This window comes from Cyprinodon tularosa, unplaced genomic scaffold (genome assembly GCF_016077235.1).
Source record: "Cyprinodon tularosa strain WSP-4 unplaced genomic scaffold, ASM1607723v1 ctg469, whole genome shotgun sequence".
NCBI classification, from domain to species: domain Eukaryota; kingdom Metazoa; phylum Chordata; class Actinopteri; order Cyprinodontiformes; family Cyprinodontidae; genus Cyprinodon; species Cyprinodon tularosa.
This window is the reverse complement of record NW_024039195.1, coordinates 186,457-207,116: the sequence shown is the minus strand read 5'-3', so window position 1 is coordinate 207,116 and position 20,660 is coordinate 186,457. Positions and strand designations below refer to the sequence as shown.

Here is a 20,660-nt window from a genome sequence, read left to right as displayed (position 1 = left end):
CCCAGGATCAGTCTTCCAGAACCACCAGGATCAGTCCTCCAGAACCCAGGGTCAGTCCTCCAGAACCCAGGATCAGTCCTCCAGAACCACCAGGATCAGTCCTCCAGAACCCAGGACAAGCCCTCCAGAACCCAGGATCAGCCCTCCAGAACCACCAGGATCAGTCCTCCAGAACCTAGGGTCAGTCCTCCTGAACCACCAGGATCAGTCCTCCAGAACCACCAGGATCAGTCCTCCAGAAACCAGGACCAGTCCTCCAGAACCACCAGGATCAGTCCTCCTGAACCACCAGGATCAGTCCTCCAGAACTAAAAATCAGTCCTCCAGAACTAAAAATCAGTCCTCCTGAACCCAGGATCAGTCCTCCAGAACCACCAGGATCAGTCCTCCAGAACCACCAGGATCAGTCCTCCTGAACCACCAGGATCAGTCCTCCAGGACAAGGATCAGTCCTCCAGAACTAAAAATCAGTCCTCCAGAACTAATAATCAGTCCTCCAGAACCACCAGGATCAGACCTCCAGAACCACCAGGATCAGTCCTCCAGAACCCAGGACCAGTCCTCCAGAAACACCAGGATCAGACCTCCAGAACCACCAGGATCAGTCCTCCAGAACCACCAGGATCAGTCCTCCTGAACCACCAGGATCAGTCCTCCAGAACTAAAAATCAGTCCTCCAGAACTAAAAATCAGTCCTCCTGAACCCAGGATCAGTCCTCCAGAACCACCAGGATCAGTCCTACAGAACCCAGGGTCAGTCCTCCAGAACCACCAGGATCAGTCCTCCAGAACTAAAAATCAGTCCTCCAGAACCACCAGGATCAGACCTCCAGAACCACCAGGATCAGTCCTCCAGAACCACCAGGATCAGTCCTCCAGAACCCAGGATCAGTCCTCCAGAACCACCAGGATCAGTCCTCCAGAACCACCAGAATCAATCCTCCAGAACTACCAGGATCAGTCCTCCAGAACCCAGGATCAGTCCTCCAGAACCACCAGGATCAGTCCTCCAGAACCCAGGGTCAGTCCTCCAGAACCCAGGATCAGTCCTCCAGAACCACCAGGATCAGTCCTCCAGAACCCAGGACAAGCCCTCCAGAACCCAGGATCAGCCCTCCAGAACCACCAGGATCAGTCCTCCAGAACCTAGGGTCAGTCCTCCTGAACCACCAGGATCAGTCCTCCAGAACCACCAGGATCAGTCCTCCAGAAACCAGGACCAGTCCTCCAGAACCACCAGGATCAGTCCTCCTGAACCACCAGGATCAGTCCTCCAGAACTAAAAATCAGTCCTCCAGAACTAAAAATCAGTCCTCCTGAACCCAGGATCAGTCCTCCAGAACCACCAGGATCAGTCCTCCAGAACCACCAGGATCAGTCCTCCTGAACCACCAGGATCAGTCCTCCAGGACAAGGATCAGTCCTCCAGAACTAAAAATCAGTCCTCCAGAACTAATAATCAGTCCTCCAGAACCACCAGGATCAGACCTCCAGAACCACCAGGATCAGTCCTCCAGAACCACCAGGATCAGTCCTCCAGAACCCAGGATCAGTCCTCCAGAACCACCAGGATCAGTCCTCCAGAACTACCAGGATCAGTCCTCCAGAACCACCAGGATCAGACCTCCAGAACCACCAGGATCAGACCTCCAGAACCACCAGGATCAGTCCTCCAGAACCACCAGGATCAGACTTCCGGAACCACCAGGATCAGTCCTCCAGAACCCAGGATCAGACCTCCAGAACCACCAGGATCAGTCCTCCAGAACCTAGGATCAGTCCTCCAGAACCACCAGGATCAGTCCTCCAGAACCTAGGATCAGTCCTCCAGAACCACCAGGATCAGACCTCCAGAACCCAGGATTAGTCCTCCAGAACCACCAGGATCAGTCCTCCAGAATCCAGAACCACCAGGATCAGTCCTCCAGAACCCAGGATTAGTCCTCCAGAACCACCAGGATCAGACTTCCGGAACCACCAGGATCAGTCCTCCAGAACCCAGGATTAGTCCTCAAAAACCACCAGGATCAGACCTCCAGAACGACCAGGATCAGTCCTCCAGAACCTAGGATCAGTCCTCAAAAACCACCAGGATCAGTCCTCCAGAACCTAAGATCAGTCCTCAAAAACCACCAGGATCAGTCCTCCTGAACCACCAGGATCAGTCCTCCAGAACTAAAAATCAGTCCTCCAGAACTAAAAATCAGTCCTCCTGAACCCAGGATCAGTCCTCCAGAACCACCAGGATCAGTCCTCCAGAACCACCAGGATCAGTCCTCCTGAACCACCAGGATCAGTCCTCCAGGACAAGGATCAGTCCTCCAGAACTAAAAATCAGTCCTCCAGAACTAATAATCAGTCCTCCAGAACCACCAGGATCAGACCTCCAGAACCACCAGGATCAGTCCTCCAGAACCCAGGACCAGTCCTCCAGAAACACCAGGATCAGACCTCCAGAACCACCAGGATCAGTCCTCCAGAACCACCAGGATCAGTCCTCCTGAACCACCAGGATCAGTCCTCCAGAACTAAAAATCAGTCCTCCAGAACTAAAAATCAGTCCTCCTGAACCCAGGATCAGTCCTCCAGAACCACCAGGATCAGTCCTACAGAACCCAGGGTCAGTCCTCCAGAACCACCAGGATCAGTCCTCCAGAACTAAAAATCAGTCCTCCAGAACCACCAGGATCAGACCTCCAGAACCACCAGGATCAGTCCTCCAGAACCACCAGGATCAGTCCTCCAGAACCCAGGATCAGTCCTCCAGAACCACCAGGATCAGTCCTCCAGAACCACCAGAATCAATCCTCCAGAACTACCAGGATCAGTCCTCCAGAACCCAGGATCAGTCCTCCAGAACCACCAGGATCAGTCCTCCAGAACCCAGGGTCAGTCCTCCAGAACCCAGGATCAGTCCTCCAGAACCACCAGGATCAGTCCTCCAGAACCCAGGACAAGCCCTCCAGAACCCAGGATCAGCCCTCCAGAACCACCAGGATCAGTCCTCCAGAACCTAGGGTCAGTCCTCCTGAACCACCAGGATCAGTCCTCCAGAACCACCAGGATCAGTCCTCCAGAAACCAGGACCAGTCCTCCAGAACCACCAGGATCAGTCCTCCTGAACCACCAGGATCAGTCCTCCAGAACTAAAAATCAGTCCTCCAGAACTAAAAATCAGTCCTCCTGAACCCAGGATCAGTCCTCCAGAACCACCAGGATCAGTCCTCCAGAACCACCAGGATCAGTCCTCCTGAACCACCAGGATCAGTCCTCCAGGACAAGGATCAGTCCTCCAGAACTAAAAATCAGTCCTCCAGAACTAATAATCAGTCCTCCAGAACCACCAGGATCAGACCTCCAGAACCACCAGGATCAGTCCTCCAGAACCACCAGGATCAGTCCTCCAGAACCCAGGATCAGTCCTCCAGAACCACCAGGATCAGTCCTCCAGAACTACCAGGATCAGTCCTCCAGAACCACCAGGATCAGACCTCCAGAACCACCAGGATCAGACCTCCAGAACCACCAGGATCAGTCCTCCAGAACCACCAGGATCAGACTTCCGGAACCACCAGGATCAGTCCTCCAGAACCCAGGATCAGACCTCCAGAACCACCAGGATCAGTCCTCCAGAACCTAGGATCAGTCCTCCAGAACCACCAGGATCAGACCTCCAGAACCCAGGATTAGTCCTCCAGAACCACCAGGATCAGTCCTCCAGAATCCAGAACCACCAGGATCAGTCCTCCAGAACCCAGGATTAGTCCTCCAGAACCACCAGGATCAGACTTCCGGAACCACCAGGATCAGTCCTCCAGAACCCAGGATTAGTCCTCAAAAACCACCAGGATCAGACCTCCAGAACGACCAGGATCAGTCCTCCAGAACCTAGGATCAGTCCTCAAAAACCACCAGGATCAGTCCTCCAGAACCTAAGATCAGTCCTCAAAAACCACCAGGATCAGACCTCCGGAACCACAAGGATCAGTCCTCCAGAACCCAGGATTAGTCCTCCAGAAACACCAGGATCAGACCTCCAGAACCACCAGGATCAGACCTCCAGAACCACCAAGATCAGTCCTCCAGAACCCAGGATCAGACCTCCAGAACCACCAGGATCAGTCCTCCAGAACCCAGGATTAGTCCTCCAGAACCACCAGGATCAAACCTCCAGAACCACCAGGATCAGACCTCCAGAACCACCAAGATCAGTCCTCCAGAACCACCAGGATCAGTCCTCCAGAACCCAGGATCAGACCTCCAGAACCACCAGGATCAGACCTCCAGAATCACCAGGATCAGTCCTCCAGAACCACCAGGATCAGACCTCCAGAACCACCAGGATCAGACCTCCAGAACCACCAGGATCAGACCTCCAGAATCACCAGGATCAGACCTCCAGAACCACCAGGATCAGTCCTCCAGAACCCAGGATCAGACCTCCAGAACCACCAGGATCAGTCCTCCAGAACCCAGGATCAGACCTCCAGAACCACCAGGATCAGACCTCCAGAACCACCAGGATCAGTCCTCCAGAAACTCTGGATCCTGGTAGAATATGTTATTGGAGTTTAATAAATACTCACAGAAGTTTGTTTGAGATATTTATAAGAACAAGAAAAAAGAGAGGAAAAAGGGAATTGCTTCAAAGAGAATCAAGTTACAGAAAGAAATCAGAATAATAAAACAAATGTAATTTTAACCATTCAGGCCCTCAAGATATAATCACCTTAAAGGGAAATATTCCATTCATAACATATCCTTAAGATATGGCAGGAGCCAAGTGATAATGATGTTATAGGAAGACATTTCTATAGGTTACCATAGATCAGATAGTGGAAGCCAGAGAGAAAATGATCATGACTCAATAAAAAACTGGACATAAAGTCTGAACAATTATTTCTTCTAAATAGAAAAACATCAGATTTTTTGTTATTTCAGTTCATCAGAAACCTGAAACATGTCCAAATAGAAATCATCAATTATAAAGAAGAAAGCACTAAAGCTTAAAAGCAGGTCTTAGTAAAGAGGGAAGGTCGTTTTCTTTAACATTAGAACATATATTTACAAATATTTGTAATCATTCAATAAGATATCTTTAACATATAGAGTTATTAAACTGTGTTTAAATATTAAATGTTTACATTATGGCATAAACATGCGATTTATCTCTTCCGGTCTACTAGGTGGCGGTAAACACACCTTGAATCGGTTCGGCAGTATAAATTTAAATTCCTAAAGAGAAGAAGAAGAAGAAAGAGGCGGCACCTCGACACCAATACAAACCAAAGAAGAAGAGATTGGGCGCGGGTTGTTTGAGTTTCGGTGAGTTTGATAACATATAAACAACCTTCATTATTGTTTTTCTTATGAATTGTTTTAAATCAGAATAATTTTGATAAAAACGTCACAATAAACCGACGTCCCCATGCTATTAAAATAACCCGAATAAACTTTACTTAAACCCGCTTAGTTTAGAGATGGTCTTCCAGCCAGACTCTGCTTAAATTTGGCCAGTTTTTAGATTTTTAGCTTCTTTTTCAGATAAATTAATCAGGCAAAGACACAGAGAAGATAATTTACTGATGATTTGGATTAACACACACGTTCGGCCTCGTAGTTAGCTTTAATTATGAGAGATTTATTTGAGTTTTTACGTCCGGATGTGTATTTTATAAAACTTGCTCATAAAAGCCAGACTTCAAAGATCTTTTCTGAATCAAGTCAGGCTCCGCATGTCAAGCCGCATTCATTAGGTTTCATCTAAAGGACGCGTCGCTGGTTTAATGTCACTAAATGAGACAGATTTAACTGATCAGTTTCCGTGCAGTCGATCCAGAGTTCACAGAAAAAACGTGAACGCGCACCGTGTTTAGATCAAAGCAGCAGCTCCTGGTAGATAGAAGCTCCTGAGGGGTTTTAGAAATGACTGAAAGAAAAAATAAGATAAATATTAATCCATCAATTAAACAAGGGGACAGGGGACTGTTGCTGACACACTGACTAAATGTGTAAATTGTCACCGTTTCATCCTGTAACTTCATTATTTTAGTGGGAATGTTGTCAAATTCTTCCGTCCCATTTTAGTCTAGTTACAATCTAGATAGTTCAGCTCTATAAACTCTGTTTACTTCCGGTTTAGTCGGTAAGATATCACTGTTGATTAGTGGTGTTTAATAAGGCATCTTGAAGCGCTTAGATTCATTACCAAACTGTATTGATGCTGTGTTGATACTGTTGCAGAATACTGACACCTGCTGGACATTTAAGGACACTACAGGCAGCTTATTTGACTAAACTGAATTGATTTGATGATCCAGTACAATGATATCATTTAAGTTATTCTAGGTTATATTGTATTAATTCATATAACTTCATATTTAAATAGAAAATATTTTTTATATTTTTAGATGCAGCAATAAATAATATAAACATGAAAATTTAGGGGAAAATGTGAGTGAGGATGGTTGCGGAACCGGATTTTAAATAATTATAAAACAATAAGTACAGTAAAAACAGTATATAAACTAAGAGTCAATTTGAAATCAACTTAAGGATGACATAACGAGAAAATAAAAATAAAAACGCAGTGGCTGATCCGTTCCTTTTCCTTTTAGGCTGCTCTAATACTCATCATTTTAATGATAAACGGCTAATGATTTTTGGTTTTGTTTATTTTTAGCAGATTCGTGGCATTGACGGATCTGTTTTTAAACACAGTTTAGAGCGTCAGTCAGACAGAAACAGCTCCTGTATCGGTTGCCTGACTTTCTGGAAACTGACACACTCTATGAGCTTGATGCATCGCTGTTGCTGGATCAATCACTAGATCCTCTAAACAATCACACAACGTAGCATCAGCTCCACTTCAGAACAGATCTAGAGACCAGCATGACTTTGTTCCAGGTGTGGGAAGCAGTTCTCCCGTCATGGAGTCCACAGAGAATAGGTATGCCCACCTGCTGCAGCCAATCAGAGAGCTCACCAAGAACTGGGACATCGACGTGGCGTCTGAGCTCAACGACTACCTAGAGGAGGTAAACTGTGTGTGAATGCAGTGTGGTTGAGATGAATCTCCGAGGACTGAGAGGCTTCTGCTGCTCAACTCGTCTTCTCTCCATCAGCTGGATGAGATGTGCATCACCTTCGATGGAGGGAAAACCAGGCTGAACTTTGCAGAAGCTGCGCTGCTCATTCAGGGATCCACCTGCATTTACAGCAAGAAGGTGGGTGAGGAGGGCGGAGCCATGATGGGAGGTCAGCTGGGTGGGTGGAGATATCGGGGGGGGGTGAAGGTGTCTCTTCTTGAGGGTCTCTGCTTGTTCCAGGTTGAGCTTCTTCACACCCTGGTTTACCAAACGCTGGAGTACATCAATGACAAGAACAAGAAGTAAGCAGCGCCGTCACAGCTGGAGGGAGGGGGGGCCGGGTCAGGGGGGGTCTCATGGTTCCGGTTCTGTTCTGGTTTCTTTACAGGCGGAGCAAAGAGGCGGCGGAGGCTCAGAACGGCGCTGCAGGGGAAACGCAGACGAGCTACGATGACGACGACGCGTCTGTGAGAACAAAGGCCTACCTTTTGGTTTGGCGGTTTGTCCAGGGCATTCTGGGTAATGTAGTCTGTCCTCCGTCTCCTTCAGTTCACTGCTCTGGACCTGGAGGTGCGTGACTCGTTCCAGAGGTCGGACAACAGCACGGTGAGTTTGAGCCCTGCGGACGCCTGGAGAAGCCTGGGGATCTCCTCACTGACACACATGGTTCCTTTCAGAGCGTCAGGATCGTTCCTCTTCCTCCTGAATCGCTGATTCCTCCTGAAACCCAGGAGAAGAACAAGCTGCCTCTCATCAGGTCTGCTGTCCTGAACTGTCCTGGTCCCTGACCTGCTCTGCTCTGACTGACCGCTGTCTCTGGCTCTCAGTGTGAAGGGCGAGGTGGTGTGCAGCCAGAAGGACTTCAGGATGAACCTGTTCATCCCAGGATCGAAGGACTTGATCCTGCTAATTCCTCGATCGACCGCGTCTTCCAGTTTCCTGCTGGATCAGCACCTTGAACCCTTCGCCACACAGCATCCAGGTTGGTTCTTCTGTTGCAGGACTTCTCGGTTTTCTGTAGCGAGAAGGTTCCTCAGATGAGAAACGGGTATGAGACAGATTCTCTATGTATCCATAGCAACCTAACAGACCTAGAACCTGCTAAGATGATCAGAACAGGTTTCTAGATATCAGAAGAACTTTGGACACACTGATGTGTTTGAATTTATGGGCTGCATCTTCCAAGGACGCGGTAAACCTGGACTGGATCCTTTGAAGTATGTGAAAATAAGGAATTCAAACAGGTCCAGCCTTCGACGGCCTTCGCCGCCTATGCTCTGTTGCTTAGCAACAGTGATGGTTGATACACAAAGCAGGGAAAGTGGAATACCGAACTTTCCAAACTGTTTCTTTTTAAAGTCTTAAGGAAGCAGCTGTTCCAATCGTTGCATTTCCAAATTCTCCAGAGTGGTTCACGACTTTAAATGAGTGAATAAAGTGAATGTGATTGGTCGATTATCAAGGGGGCGGGATTGTTGTGGCGGAAGGTTTGCAAGCTCTTTGATTGTGGCCGGTTTGTCGGAAGCATCTTGCTAACCAGTTAGCAACTTAATGGTAGTAGGTTCCCAATGGGAAATTCCATTGGGACCAAGTAGCACTAAACTGGTGACTGTACGAGACGAGTTGTAGGCAGCATAACGAGGAGTCTTGGAATCCGACCAGACCTCTATGATGTAATTGGCCTTCGAATCTGGCCATTCGGAGGACGCATCTCTTAAATTCGAACACAACCATTCAGAAGCTGTAACTGGTCTAAATCTTAGTGAGAACTGGTTAAACTGGACCCTTCCTCTGGTTTTTTGCGCCCTGCTGTGTCTGGGTTTCTCCTAGTGGTTGGAGGACTCCGCTGCCAGTTTAATGACGCCATGCTTCCTCCCTCCTGCAGCTGAAGCTCCGGCCGCCTTCGATCAAGACGATGACGGCGCAGCCGACGCTGCTGAGAACTTCCTTCCTGTCGAGGACATGGAACAGGAACCAGAGGAACATGTGGAGCGCCAACAGACCTCAGTACTTAGACCCATCTAAATCCTCCTGGTGTCTGAGCTGCTGCGGGTTTCCCAACTTGCTAACCGGGTTCTGTTTCAGGCTCCAAGTGACGGCCGGATGATCCGGGAGAGACGGAATGTGGAGAAGCAGACGGAGGAGATGATCCCAGCTGCTGTAAGACCTGAACAAAGGGTCCACTTATCTACTCTGCCTATAAAAACCCACCATCATGTCATCATGTTAGGAATCAGTGGTGAACGCTGTCACCATCTGCTGGTAGTGCTCTGCCACGCATCCACTAACTGGAGCTTTAGTTCCACTGCAGCTCCGTTCTTAAAGCCCTTTATTTACTAACAAATGGAGCAAAACCAAAGTATAAAAAAAATATACTGATACAACATATATAAATTATATCATTTAACCAGAGCACATTAGACTGCAAACAGAGTAAGCTGTTGGTGTAGAAATTCTATTCAGTTTATTCATATAGCGCCAATTCACAGCACGTCATCTCAAGGCACTTTACAGTTCACCTAAATCATTCAGACAGATTGATCAAACTTTTCTCTCTAAGGAAAACCAGTTGACTGCATCGACTCATTGACTCAAATGCAATCCCTCACACTAAGCATGCTTGTAGCGACAGTGGAGAGGAAAAACTCCCTTTTAACAGGAAGAACAATTCAGCAGAACCAGGCTGAGTGTGAGCGGCCATCTGCTGAGGCCGACTGGGGTTCAAGGAGACAGAAGCAGAGATACAGAAAGCAGCTGTAAAAGGCGTCCAGGAAACACACAGACTCCCATGTCAGTCTCGTATACAAAACGATTTTTATTTTGTTTTTTGCCCTTTTTGGGACAGAACAGGCTACTGCGGGTACTATTTAATGAAGATGCCAGTTGGGGACCTGTGAGGCGTCTGTTTCTCAAACTAGAGACTCTGATGTACTTATCTTCTTGCTCAGTTGTGCAACGCGGCCTCCCACTTCTTTTTCTACTCTGGTTATAGCCTGTTTGTGCTGTCCTCTGATGGGAGTAGTACACAATTTCTCGCATGGAATAGCCTTCATTTCTAAGAAGAATAATAGTCTGTCGAGTTTCAGATGAAAGTTCTCTTTTTCTGTCCATTTTGAGCGTTTAATTGACCCCGCAAATGTGATGCTCCAGAAACTCAATCTGCTCAAAGGAAGGTCAGTTTTATAGATTCTGTAACGAGTTAAACTGTTTTCAGATGTGTGAACATGATTGCACAAGGGTTTTCTAATCATCAATTAGCCTTCTGAGCCAATGAGCAAACACATTGTTCCATTAGAACACTGGAGTGATAGTTGCTGGAAATGCGCCTCTATACACCTATGTAGATATTGCACCAAAAACCAGACATTTGAAGCTAGAATAGTCATTTACCACATTAGCAATGTATAGAGTGTATTTCTTTAAAGTTAAGACTAGTTTAAAGTTATCTTCATTGAAAAGTACAGTGCTTTTCCTTCACAAATAAGGATGTTTCAATGTGACCCCAAACTTTTGAACAGTAGTGTACATCGTGAGCCACGAATGTTTAAACGTTTTGTCGTACAGTGTGAGATGTAGCTGGGTGCAACAATCAAAAAAATCGTACCGTGTATACAGTCAGAGAAACGACTACTCTGGAAAAACAGGCCGATCTCGAACATCTATACAAGGAAAGTTTTTACTTTCTACTTTAATAAATTCTAGGAACCACTAGTAGATTGAGAGTTCCAGTCCTGTTCTGTTTCAGGAGGACGCCTGGAGTCTCCATGATCCCTACTCTGTCTTGAAAGCAGACGAGCCCTTAAAAGCAGGTGAGCGTCGCTGCTGCAGGTCACTTCCTGTTTGCCTACAGCTCTGAAGGCGTTCTGCCTCCTCTCCAGGAAAGTACTACAAAGTTCCCGATGGCCTCGATGATGGAGGGAAGAGGAAGAGGAAGCGAGCGGCACCCCTGCAGGACTTCAGGAGCTGGTTCAGAGGAGCCTGTGAGTTCCAGCTGCTGCTTCTCTGTACTGAATGATTCCTCCGTCTCATTGCTGTGTGTCTGTTCCAGTCAATCAACCAGTGGTGAAGCTGAAGGTCGGGCCCACGTTCCTAGGTACCACAGAACCGTCACTGAAACGCTGACAGGAGGCATAGAGCTGCTAACTGAAGCTTTGTGATGTTTTAGACCTCAACTACATCTACCAGAGCACCATCAAGGACAAAGTGAGGAGACAGAGGAGGATCTGCAGGCGAGTGGTGAGTCCACCCAAACCGGGAAGCCTCCAGTAAAGTGGGTCCAAACTAAAGCAACCGTTTCCTGCTGGGGAGGAACGTCTGCGGAGACGTTTTCCTTTGGACCCAAGCTGCTGCTGCTGGTCATGGATCTGGTTCCACTGGACAGTCGGACCTGTTCTGGTTTGGACTGGTTCCAGGATCCACTTTCTAGTTTTTAAATGTGAGACTTGGACCAACGGAACGGCACCGTTTGAGATGGTTCTGGAACAATTAGTTGTGATTAATCGATTATTGACATAATCCTCGACTAATTAAGTAATCGAGTAATCAATAATTGGAGTATTCTGACTGTAAAACATGGCTTTAACTGACAGAGGGATCCATTAATTATACCAAGATTGCAAAAAATATATATAAACAGCTTGCAATTAAGATAAATAAACCTTTTTCATCTGTCAATATGCTGCAATCATCTGAGCCACTTTGGACCCCCTCCAGCGGCCCTTAATAGTGGCTAAAATGAATATGAAGAGCTAAAAAATGTACTATAATAAATACCAGTGTTTTTTTTATAAGACAGGAAAAAATACGATTAAAAAAAACAGAAATCTGTTTTAAGAGACATTTTTCTGTTTTTCAGTTACTGTGGAAATTGTGTTTTAATATTATTTTTAAAGATAAAAATACAGGAATTGTTGATTGTTTAAGATGGCAACTAATTTCTTATACAAGATTAAAAAAATAAAAAATATTTTTTTTGAAAAACTTTTCAAAAAAACATGACTTTTTTTTTTTTAAAGTCATGTTACATTTTGCGGCTCTAAAAAACTTTTACTTGGTCGGTCTCGGGGAAAAGGGCTCTTCGGATACGAAAGGTTGCAGACCGCTGCAGAACTCCACAAGTGGAAATGTTTTAGTTTCACTCTGTTTTATTCTATTCAAAGTCTCTTTTGCTTTCAAATTATTAATAGATTAATTAAAAAATAATTGACGGATGAATCAATTAGAACAATCATTAGGTGCAGCCCTAGTTTGATGTTCTCCTGGCTGAAAACGCAGTTGGACACGAGGACCAAAATTTTCAGAGCTTTTATTTTGAAAGAGTGAATTAGTTCATCAAAGGATTGGATGTTTGAAACTGTTGCATTATTTCTGATGATGTTTTTTCTGTTTTTAATTGGGGCGGTTAAAGGGGTTGGGAACGTCGGAAAAGGAGCTGAAGAGGACCTTCCTGCAGCCAGAGGAGGCGGAGCCTGTGGAGGACTTCAGATGTGCCGAGTTGCTGGGTAAGTTTCATTTCCAAAGGTTATCTTCAGTTGGAACCATCAGCTGAGCCTCATGTTTCTGCTGTTTAAAAGAAAACAAAGAGCCAGGAGCTCATTTTTCTGAGGTTCAGCGAATGCATCACGGCGTGGAGATGTTGAACTGCCGTGTAGGTACCAGATCTGCAGACCTGACGTCAACATATGGCAACTCCACTCAGACAAACTGTAGACACCCGTTTCTTAAGGATCAAATCTCTTTTGGAGTCTCAACATATTATTACCTATATTTGCTATTATTTTACATTTCATCTGCGATCTAAAGTAGCCGAAAGTAGAAAACAATCGTCAGTCTTGAAGGAAAGTTCTGCGTTCTAAAACTAATCTCTATTTAACAAGGTGAAAAAAAGGTCTTAGTTGATTTTTTTTTCTTTTTACGGTTGTTGTTGATTCAAATTTAAAAGTAGTGTAGCTTAAAGTGGCTAACTGACTGAGCTAAAATAGGCTAACCTGTTAGCTACTGAGCACAGCTAGCCTGGTCTAACAGTTACTTTGTTCACCATAAACAGATTTTTTTCATTTTTGTATCGATCAGGTAAAACTTCATGGGTCATTAGGCACGCTAACAGCCCGCTGTGTGATGTTATTATCGTTGTCTGGATAACTGCTATGTTTTACATCATGTGGCAACATTCAGCCAATCATTTAGCGTAAAGTCACTGGCATGAAGCAGGACCCCAGCAGATCTGGTTCCTACACCGGCCTGATGACACCGGGTTAAATTAAAGAGAAAAGGAAAACGATTTTCTGTTAGGAAGTTTTTATTTAGGAGGAATGTTCAGAACTGGTTATGTTTTACCTTCTGGGGGTTATTTAAAGGAAAAGTCCGGTCAGCAAGGAATAACCAATGGATCATTATCTATACCTAAAAGTAATACGTTCGCGATAATTTAATGAATTTAGCGTTAATCAGTAAAAAAAAAAAATAATAATTTTCGTAGCAATCACTGAGGCTTGGAGCGGCCATTTTTGTCCAAATATAGTAGCCCCTCCCTCCTGCCGTCTTCCAGCAGTGACGTCACGGTGCGGTAAGCCTAGCGCCATTGTCCCCGCTTTACAAGCAAAATCAATGGGAACTACTAGACACATCTGCAATCAACAACAATTATTTACGTGCATGGCAGTTGGATGTTCATTTATTGAACAGCATGTCCACACTATGATGCATTCGCTGACCCTATGGAAAGTTTGCTGATCCGTGCTAACGGGTCTGTACGCTCCTCCTTTAGGTGCCGACAACGACGACTCGGACATGGAACCTGACGGGTTTCCTGATGACATTCCTGCAGAGTTTGCCGGAGCTCCAGACTTCAGCCCTGCAGGTAAAACCCTCGATCAGATCCAATGCAAGTGAACGGAAGAAGAGAGGCGTTCCTCAGGGATGTTTTCCTTTTGCTTGTCTACAGAGGCTCAGAAGGACAATCTGACGTACGAAGACTTGGTGATGCTCCGGGTTGTAAGTGATCAGCATCATCGGTGACTCCAGACCGGATCGGCCCTCTGAACAGGACTGATTCTGTTCTCTGTGCTGCCTTCAGGAGCAGATGGTGGTGAACAGTCAGGGCTACGCCCAGGAGACGGCTCTATCCCGCAGAGTCAAGGAGTGGGAGGAAAAGATCCGGCCTGAGCTGGCGCTGCAGGTGGGAGCGGGGCTGGGAGAACCGCCCGGCGTTCCCAGTCTTCACCTGCATCTCACCGATCCTGTTTGCTTTTTAGGAGGAACGCCCCCCGTTTGACATCCACGACTACGGCGAGCGGATCGTCAGAGAGCTCGGCGACGTCGGCCGGCGGCGGTTGTTCGCTTCCATCGTTAGTGGTTTGGACAACATGGAGGCCTGCAAGTACATGCTGGCTTCGCTGCAGCTGGTAAGCCTCTGGAGCTGCAGCCCGATCCGGACCAGAAATAGGCCCGGTCCGTGATGTTTATGGTCTGTCCTTCCTGGACCCTGCTGACTTCATGAAAACTTTTATTAAAAGACTCATTTGGGAGTTTCTAATAGGGGATATATCGAATATACTCCATATATCTCCATTTTTCCCCACGCACCATAGTTAAAATGACTCTCGCAGCCTTCAAGTACAAATTCGAAAACGACATTAAGCCGTCTGCACTTGGGACCGTTCGGTTCGACTGTCTCTGTTCGGTTCGCGTGTGTTTCGTTCGGTTCATGTGCTGCTCCTTTCTCTCATAGGCGAAGCGTTTACACTCCAGAGCAGAAGGTGGCGGTACTGCGACCAAAGCCAACCACCAGTAGTAAACAAGAAGAAGAAGAAGCGAAGCAGCGTAGCAGAAAAAAATCAGTTGTTGTGGAGAATTGTGTGGGTATGGCGAGTGGGAAAGAACAGGAGTTGGAAGACGCGCCAGCAGCACTTTATAGGTCTGCTGTATGGGACCACTTTGCATTTAGAGTGACCTACGATGACGGCGGAAAGAAAGTTGTGGATAAAAGTGCAACAGTGTGCAAGCATTGTGCAACACGTGTTGTTTATGCTAACAGCAACATGACCAACATGTCAGGCTATCAATTTAACCGATACCGAACCGAAAACCGTGAACTGAACCGTGGATTTTGTGAACCGTTCCACCCCTAATCTGCACCTATATCATTGAGTTTTAATTTTCCCACACACTTTGAATGCTACATAAACCCCTCCTCCAAACAGGAATATTTCTGCGCGGCACACTACAGCAACCGGCAAACAAAATATGGCGACAGCAGGTGTTTCAGATGAGCAACATTCAGTGTTCTGTATGTTGCTATCAGTCCCATAGAATGACTTCAGATTGTGCCTCTAGGCTCAGATTATTGTTTTCTACTTAAAAAGACACTTTAGATTTTAAAATAGAAAGATATTCTTCTTTTTATATATATATATCTAATTTATTTATTTTTTTTTCTTATTCAAAAATTCAATGTATAACATGGATGCATAAAAACCTCATTTTATTTCAGTGTTAAATTCTGTTTAAGGTAACTGATTGTAATTAAAAATTTCTCTGGACCGTGGGGAATTAATGAATCTATTGATGTCTAATCTGAAAAGAATTTCAGTAGTTCTTCATGTACTGTATAAATAAATAAAAGTGATCTGCATGTCGTTTATGTTAAACTAAAAACAAATCTCATATCCTGTCAACTGAGGTGTAGAATCCTCTCTCTATAGATTTTAATTCTCTGTGGAAAAAAACCCTGATTATTCTTTAATAAGATCCTCATCTAACAGACATGCAATGTTTTTTTTTACTAATGTGAGCGCTGGAGCGTTTTTGTTGTTTTTAAGCACAAAACTACGACAAAAACCTGAATTAATGGGGAAAAAACAGCGTGATTGGCTGTAAGGAGAGCAGAAACAGGACACACTATGTAATGCGTGTTACTGTGGGTATGCTGGCCTGATGGGGTATGCTGAGCTGACAGAACACCGGCGGGCTGCGGTGGTTTGGATTCCGACCCGAGGACCTCGAACAAAAGGCGCTAATTCGCAAGACAATTGCTGCAAAAAGTAGGAGTACAAATTTATTCCACCACCTAAAAAGTAATCCACTGCAAAATAAAGAATGATGTAAACTCTGCATGGCAGCGTCTCCCAGCACACCTTTTAAAATGTTAAATAAATCAGCTGTGGAGTCGATAACGTCGGCATCGTTTGAAAAATGTATCCCATATGAGAGGAAAGGGAAAGCACAGATGCTATTTATTAGGTTATTTAAATGTTTTTTAGAAGCTCTAATACCTGTGATGTGATGCGTTCTAATCAGAGATTTTGCCGGCGTTTTCTAAACTTGGCAATGTTCTCAAACTTTTTGAGCCTCTTTAAAATTCCCAGCAGGTAAATATCAGTGTAAATAGTTTGGAAATGCTCTAATATTTGGACTGTATTTCCATTTTTCTTTTGTTGTAATTTTAAGTCAGTTTCTTTTTTTCATTCTGCATTTTTTTAGTATGCACAAAATAGCCCTTTTATATTTTGCATTTTATTTAGTATTGCATGTTTTTGCTTTGCTTCCTGTTTGGTTGCTGGGATCTTGTTAAAGGTCTAAAACAGACATCAAATGTCGCTTGGCTCTGGTCCTAAAGCAGTTTTTCTGGTATGCTTCTGTAACGTCGGGCTGGAATTTCTAGTGACGCACTGCAGTTGCCCGCCAAAGCACCAGGGGGAGTCTATTTGAGAACTCACAAGAAATTCCGCGGATGGTCACAAGAACTTCGGCAGCGGCGGCGGGAGTGTTTGGCTGTTTCTCAATATGCGTTCTTGAGTGTTCTGTTATGGTCGTGACACGTCATCAGCCTCAGCCGAACACTGTTCCAATCTCCGAGAACGCACCAAATCCCAGGATGTTGTTCTCTCCCCTCCCTCTTTACCCAGCATGCATCAGAGCAGACTTGTCCGTTCTAGAGATTGACAGCTGTCCCAGCATGCACTGCAGCAGCAGCTTTCAATTGTGCGCTCCATTGAAAGTTAAAAGATCTCTTTCTGTTCCTGTTGTTCAATAAAAATACGTTTTAAGATCATTTGAGGCGAGAATATTTTACTTTAAAGTGTCACTATATGGTCCATTTACCAATTGAATACGTAATAAAAAAAAAAAAAAAGATCACTGAAGTTGAGGACCGCAGCAACCAGCGGAGCTCCAAAGCTAACGGCTTAGCCGTGTGTGAAGGACCACTGGTTCTGATGGCGAGTTTTTTTGTTTTATTTTGCAAAATGTTTGTTTGATTTGTGTTTATCTGACTGTGTTCAATATTATTCCCCCACTAAATGAAAAAAGTTCGAATTTATTCTTATCTAGAGACTATTAATACCAGGAGGTGAAATGCAGCTCTAGACGAGCCGAGCGTAAGGTGATGTCATCAGTACGCTTCTGTTCCAATTGACCCATATTAATGCTGCGTGCTTCCGTTCTCACAAAGTCTAGACTTTCCTGTGTTCTTCTCAAGAAAGTACTTGGCGCAAGTCCATACTCGCTTTCTAGTGAATTGAGAAACGGCCCAAAACAACAATGGCGCCTCTGCAGGACATCACGGTGACGGAGATGGATCTAGAGTTGCTAGGCATCGAAGAGAAGCCAACGTCCTCGATTAACCTTTTGTCCATTGTAGTTGTTCCGCGGTTTTTAAAAACGGTGCGCCCCGGCACCGAATCGAGCAGGAGGGCCATACAGACAGCTGGAGATTTTTGCTGGAGGTGCGTGGCGATGGTTGCAGAACCTCTGCGCGGGGGGCGTGTTCACGCACAGAGACACATTTGATGTTTGCAGAGGCGTCAGAACCATAAATTGGCCTTAAAGACATCATGTGGCAGAATTATTAGTGAAAAGCTTTGAGCTGGTTTAAGTAAAATTTAATTTGAAACCAAAAGTTTGAATCAGTGCAATTTTATCCACTCTATTGTTTTTTAATTTACTTTAAACATTGCGATATATATGGCTATATAGCCCAAATATGTGTTGTGATATTAGATTTTCTTCATATCACTCTGCCCTAATTTCTAACAGGACGTGTTCTCAAGCAAAGAAGATGAATTATTCGTTGAATTTAGATGTTTATTTGGGGGAAACCTCATGGCTGAGGTTCTGATCCAAACTGTGTTTGTCGCCCTCTGCAGGCCAACGACTACACGGTGGAGATCGACAGCACCGTGGGTCTGGAGGGCGTGGACACCATGGCCCTGACCCTGCTCAGCACCCAGAGGGCCACGGACCGCTTCCACACCTTGTCTGGGCTGTGAGACGGCGCCATCCAACTTTAACAGAACCCCTTCTTTCTCTTTTCATAATTCTAATAAAACATTCACTTTATTTCGTACATCTGTTCTCCTGGAAAATCCTTTTAATCCACAAACCCAAAGATCAAGGAGTCCAGTTCTTTTATTTAAATTCTCACAGTAAACATGTTTGAAGAAACAAAGTCACCATAGGAGGTGCAGAACCCGTCCGCCCAGAGTCCACCGCTACATGTGGTTCTGTCTACAGTCTGACGTAGTTCTGGATGTGGTTCCTGATGCTCTCCACAATCTGCTCCTGCTTCTTCATCCTGTTGTAGTAATCCAGAAACAGTCCGTCCGGGCTCACCAGGTAGATCAGGATGGTGTGGTCCACAATGTAGTCCCCGTCCTCGTCTTTGGGTCCAGGGCTGGCGTACACCCTGTAGTCCCGGCCTGCATGCGTCACCTCCTCCGGGGTGCCGGTCAGCCCGATCAGGCGGGGGTGAAAGTCTTTGACGTAGCGGGCCAGCGCCGCCACGTCGTCCCTCTCCGGGTCCACTGTGATGAAGAGCGGCTGGACGGCTGGCAGGGAGGGATCCTGGTCCAGAGCAGAAACCACCGCGCTGAGCTTGTCCAGCTCGTCCGGACAGATGTCGGGACAGTGCGTGAAGCCGAAGTACATCAGGACCCAACTGCCCAGAAAATCCTCCTTGGTCCGGCGCCGGCCCGTGTGGTCCAGCAGACTGAATGTCCCCTGACCCAGCGCCACCTTCCTAAGCTGCTCCACGCGCTGCTGTCGGAGTCTCTGCTGCTTCTCAGAGTCCACGTACCACCACACACCCAGCAGACCTCCTCCAAACAGCAGCGTGACCCCCAACCGGGTCCGCAGCTTCAGCCTGGCCTGAGAGGAGGACGAAGAGCCTGGCGCCTGGCAGTAGAACCGGGTCTGAGACTGGACTGACCTCCGGAGACGCAGCAGGGATCCACCTCCTGTGCGGAGATCTTTGAAGATCCTCATTCCCAACATGATCGACCACTGCAGAGAAAAACCGACACTTCCAGGTTAAACAAGTGACGGAGCAAATGCTTTGTTAGCATTCACTTCACCAGGACACGACCAACAGATGATCAAAGGTTTCCTGTAAATAACCGATTGGTTAACTGGGCTGTGTCAATGTAGCTAAAACATTTGGACGTATAAAATAAGAATTTTCATAAGAAAAATGGTTTAATAAGAATTGTTGCTTTATTGAACGATGGAGTATTAGGGCTAGGCAGGAGAGTTTTCTTTCTATTTCGAGATTAAAGTCGTAAATTACGAGAATAAAGTTGTATTTTATGACAACTCTTACAGGAAGCACTGTCTTCCCTAAAATGAATAATGTTGAGTAATAAAACGACTTTATTCTCGTCACAAATTTATGTTCAAATAAATTTAAAATTCTCTAGCCTGGCCCTAGTAGTCCTTCGTATTATTGGAATGACTGGAATTGGTTACAAATATTCATTAGGGGGAGCATTTGACCTGACCAATATGGCGACCGTAGCGGGAGCTTCCTTAGTACCCCTAGCGGTCAAACATCGGTACTGCTGTTGCCGGCTGTGTTGTAATTGACCTTTAAAATACTTTCAATCCAAAACCAGATTATTTTTCACTCAAATGATTCCAGCATTCATATAACCAGACACTCACCCGAGCTGACAGGAGACTAATAGTAAACATGGAGCAAAAATAACAGCTAACGGTTAGCATTGAGCTACTAAAGTCTTGTGGTTTACAGTTAGCCTCCTAAACTAACTACTTTTAAAAGGCTCTAATCACTGATGGTTCCGACCCGAACTCACCGGCCTGCAGCCCCTGGGCAATCCAGAACCACCAACCTTAGCTGTCACTCACACATCTAGCTGATACACACTACTGCGTGTTCCACCCGGACCAGAAACAGGGACGGACCGCCTGCTGCTGATTGGCCAGTTTAAAAGTGAAACACGCACCATAAAAGGTTCCGAATCGGGTGAAAATCTCAAAAAATCAGCCCTTTTAAAACTTTTTACATTAAAAAACAAAACAAAAATCAATTTCACGATAAGTCAATTCTGACGAAGTGATTAAAAAAAAAGAGATAAAGAAATTACAGTGGAAACGAAGTTGTGTTTTTCTTATGTTATTGGGGGTGCTGAAGCACCCTTAACTTGAATCAAAGCACCCCTAATATATGTTTTTTTTTTTGTTTTTTTGCGCTTTTTAAATATAAAAGGTAAAACAAAAACATACTTAATATAGTCTAAAAACTATACAGTAATTGCATATAAATATATATATAAATCT

General features: G+C 45.4%; 2 protein-coding genes across 2 annotated transcripts; one reads left to right on the top strand and one right to left on the bottom strand.

The window, feature by feature from the left end:
- Positions 1–5,234: 5,234 nt before the first annotated feature.
- Positions 5,235–18,432, top strand: ncaph2 (non-SMC condensin II complex, subunit H2). Its single transcript, XM_038301501.1, has 20 exons — positions 5,235–5,325; positions 6,907–7,037; positions 7,125–7,226; positions 7,329–7,390; positions 7,477–7,555; positions 7,638–7,694; positions 7,766–7,845; positions 7,916–8,070; positions 8,974–9,095; positions 9,174–9,248; positions 10,834–10,897; positions 10,967–11,068; positions 11,137–11,181; positions 11,254–11,324; positions 12,496–12,589; positions 13,855–13,947; positions 14,032–14,081; positions 14,164–14,265; positions 14,342–14,491; positions 18,233–18,432. Exons 2-20 carry the CDS (start codon positions 6,930–6,932, stop codon positions 18,353–18,355), a joined length of 1,734 nt encoding a protein of 577 aa, XP_038157429.1. The 5' UTR covers positions 5,235–5,325; positions 6,907–6,929; the 3' UTR covers positions 18,356–18,432.
- Positions 18,153–20,319, bottom strand: LOC119794138 (protein SCO2 homolog, mitochondrial). The gene is made up of 2 exons (XM_038301505.1): positions 20,177–20,319; positions 18,153–19,367 (listed from the first exon to the last, which is right to left on the bottom strand). The coding sequence occupies exon 2, from the start codon at positions 19,356–19,358 to the stop codon at positions 18,594–18,596; it is 765 nt and encodes a 254-aa protein (XP_038157433.1). The 5' UTR covers positions 19,359–19,367; positions 20,177–20,319; the 3' UTR covers positions 18,153–18,593.
- Between the last annotated feature and the right edge of the window lie 341 nt (positions 20,320–20,660).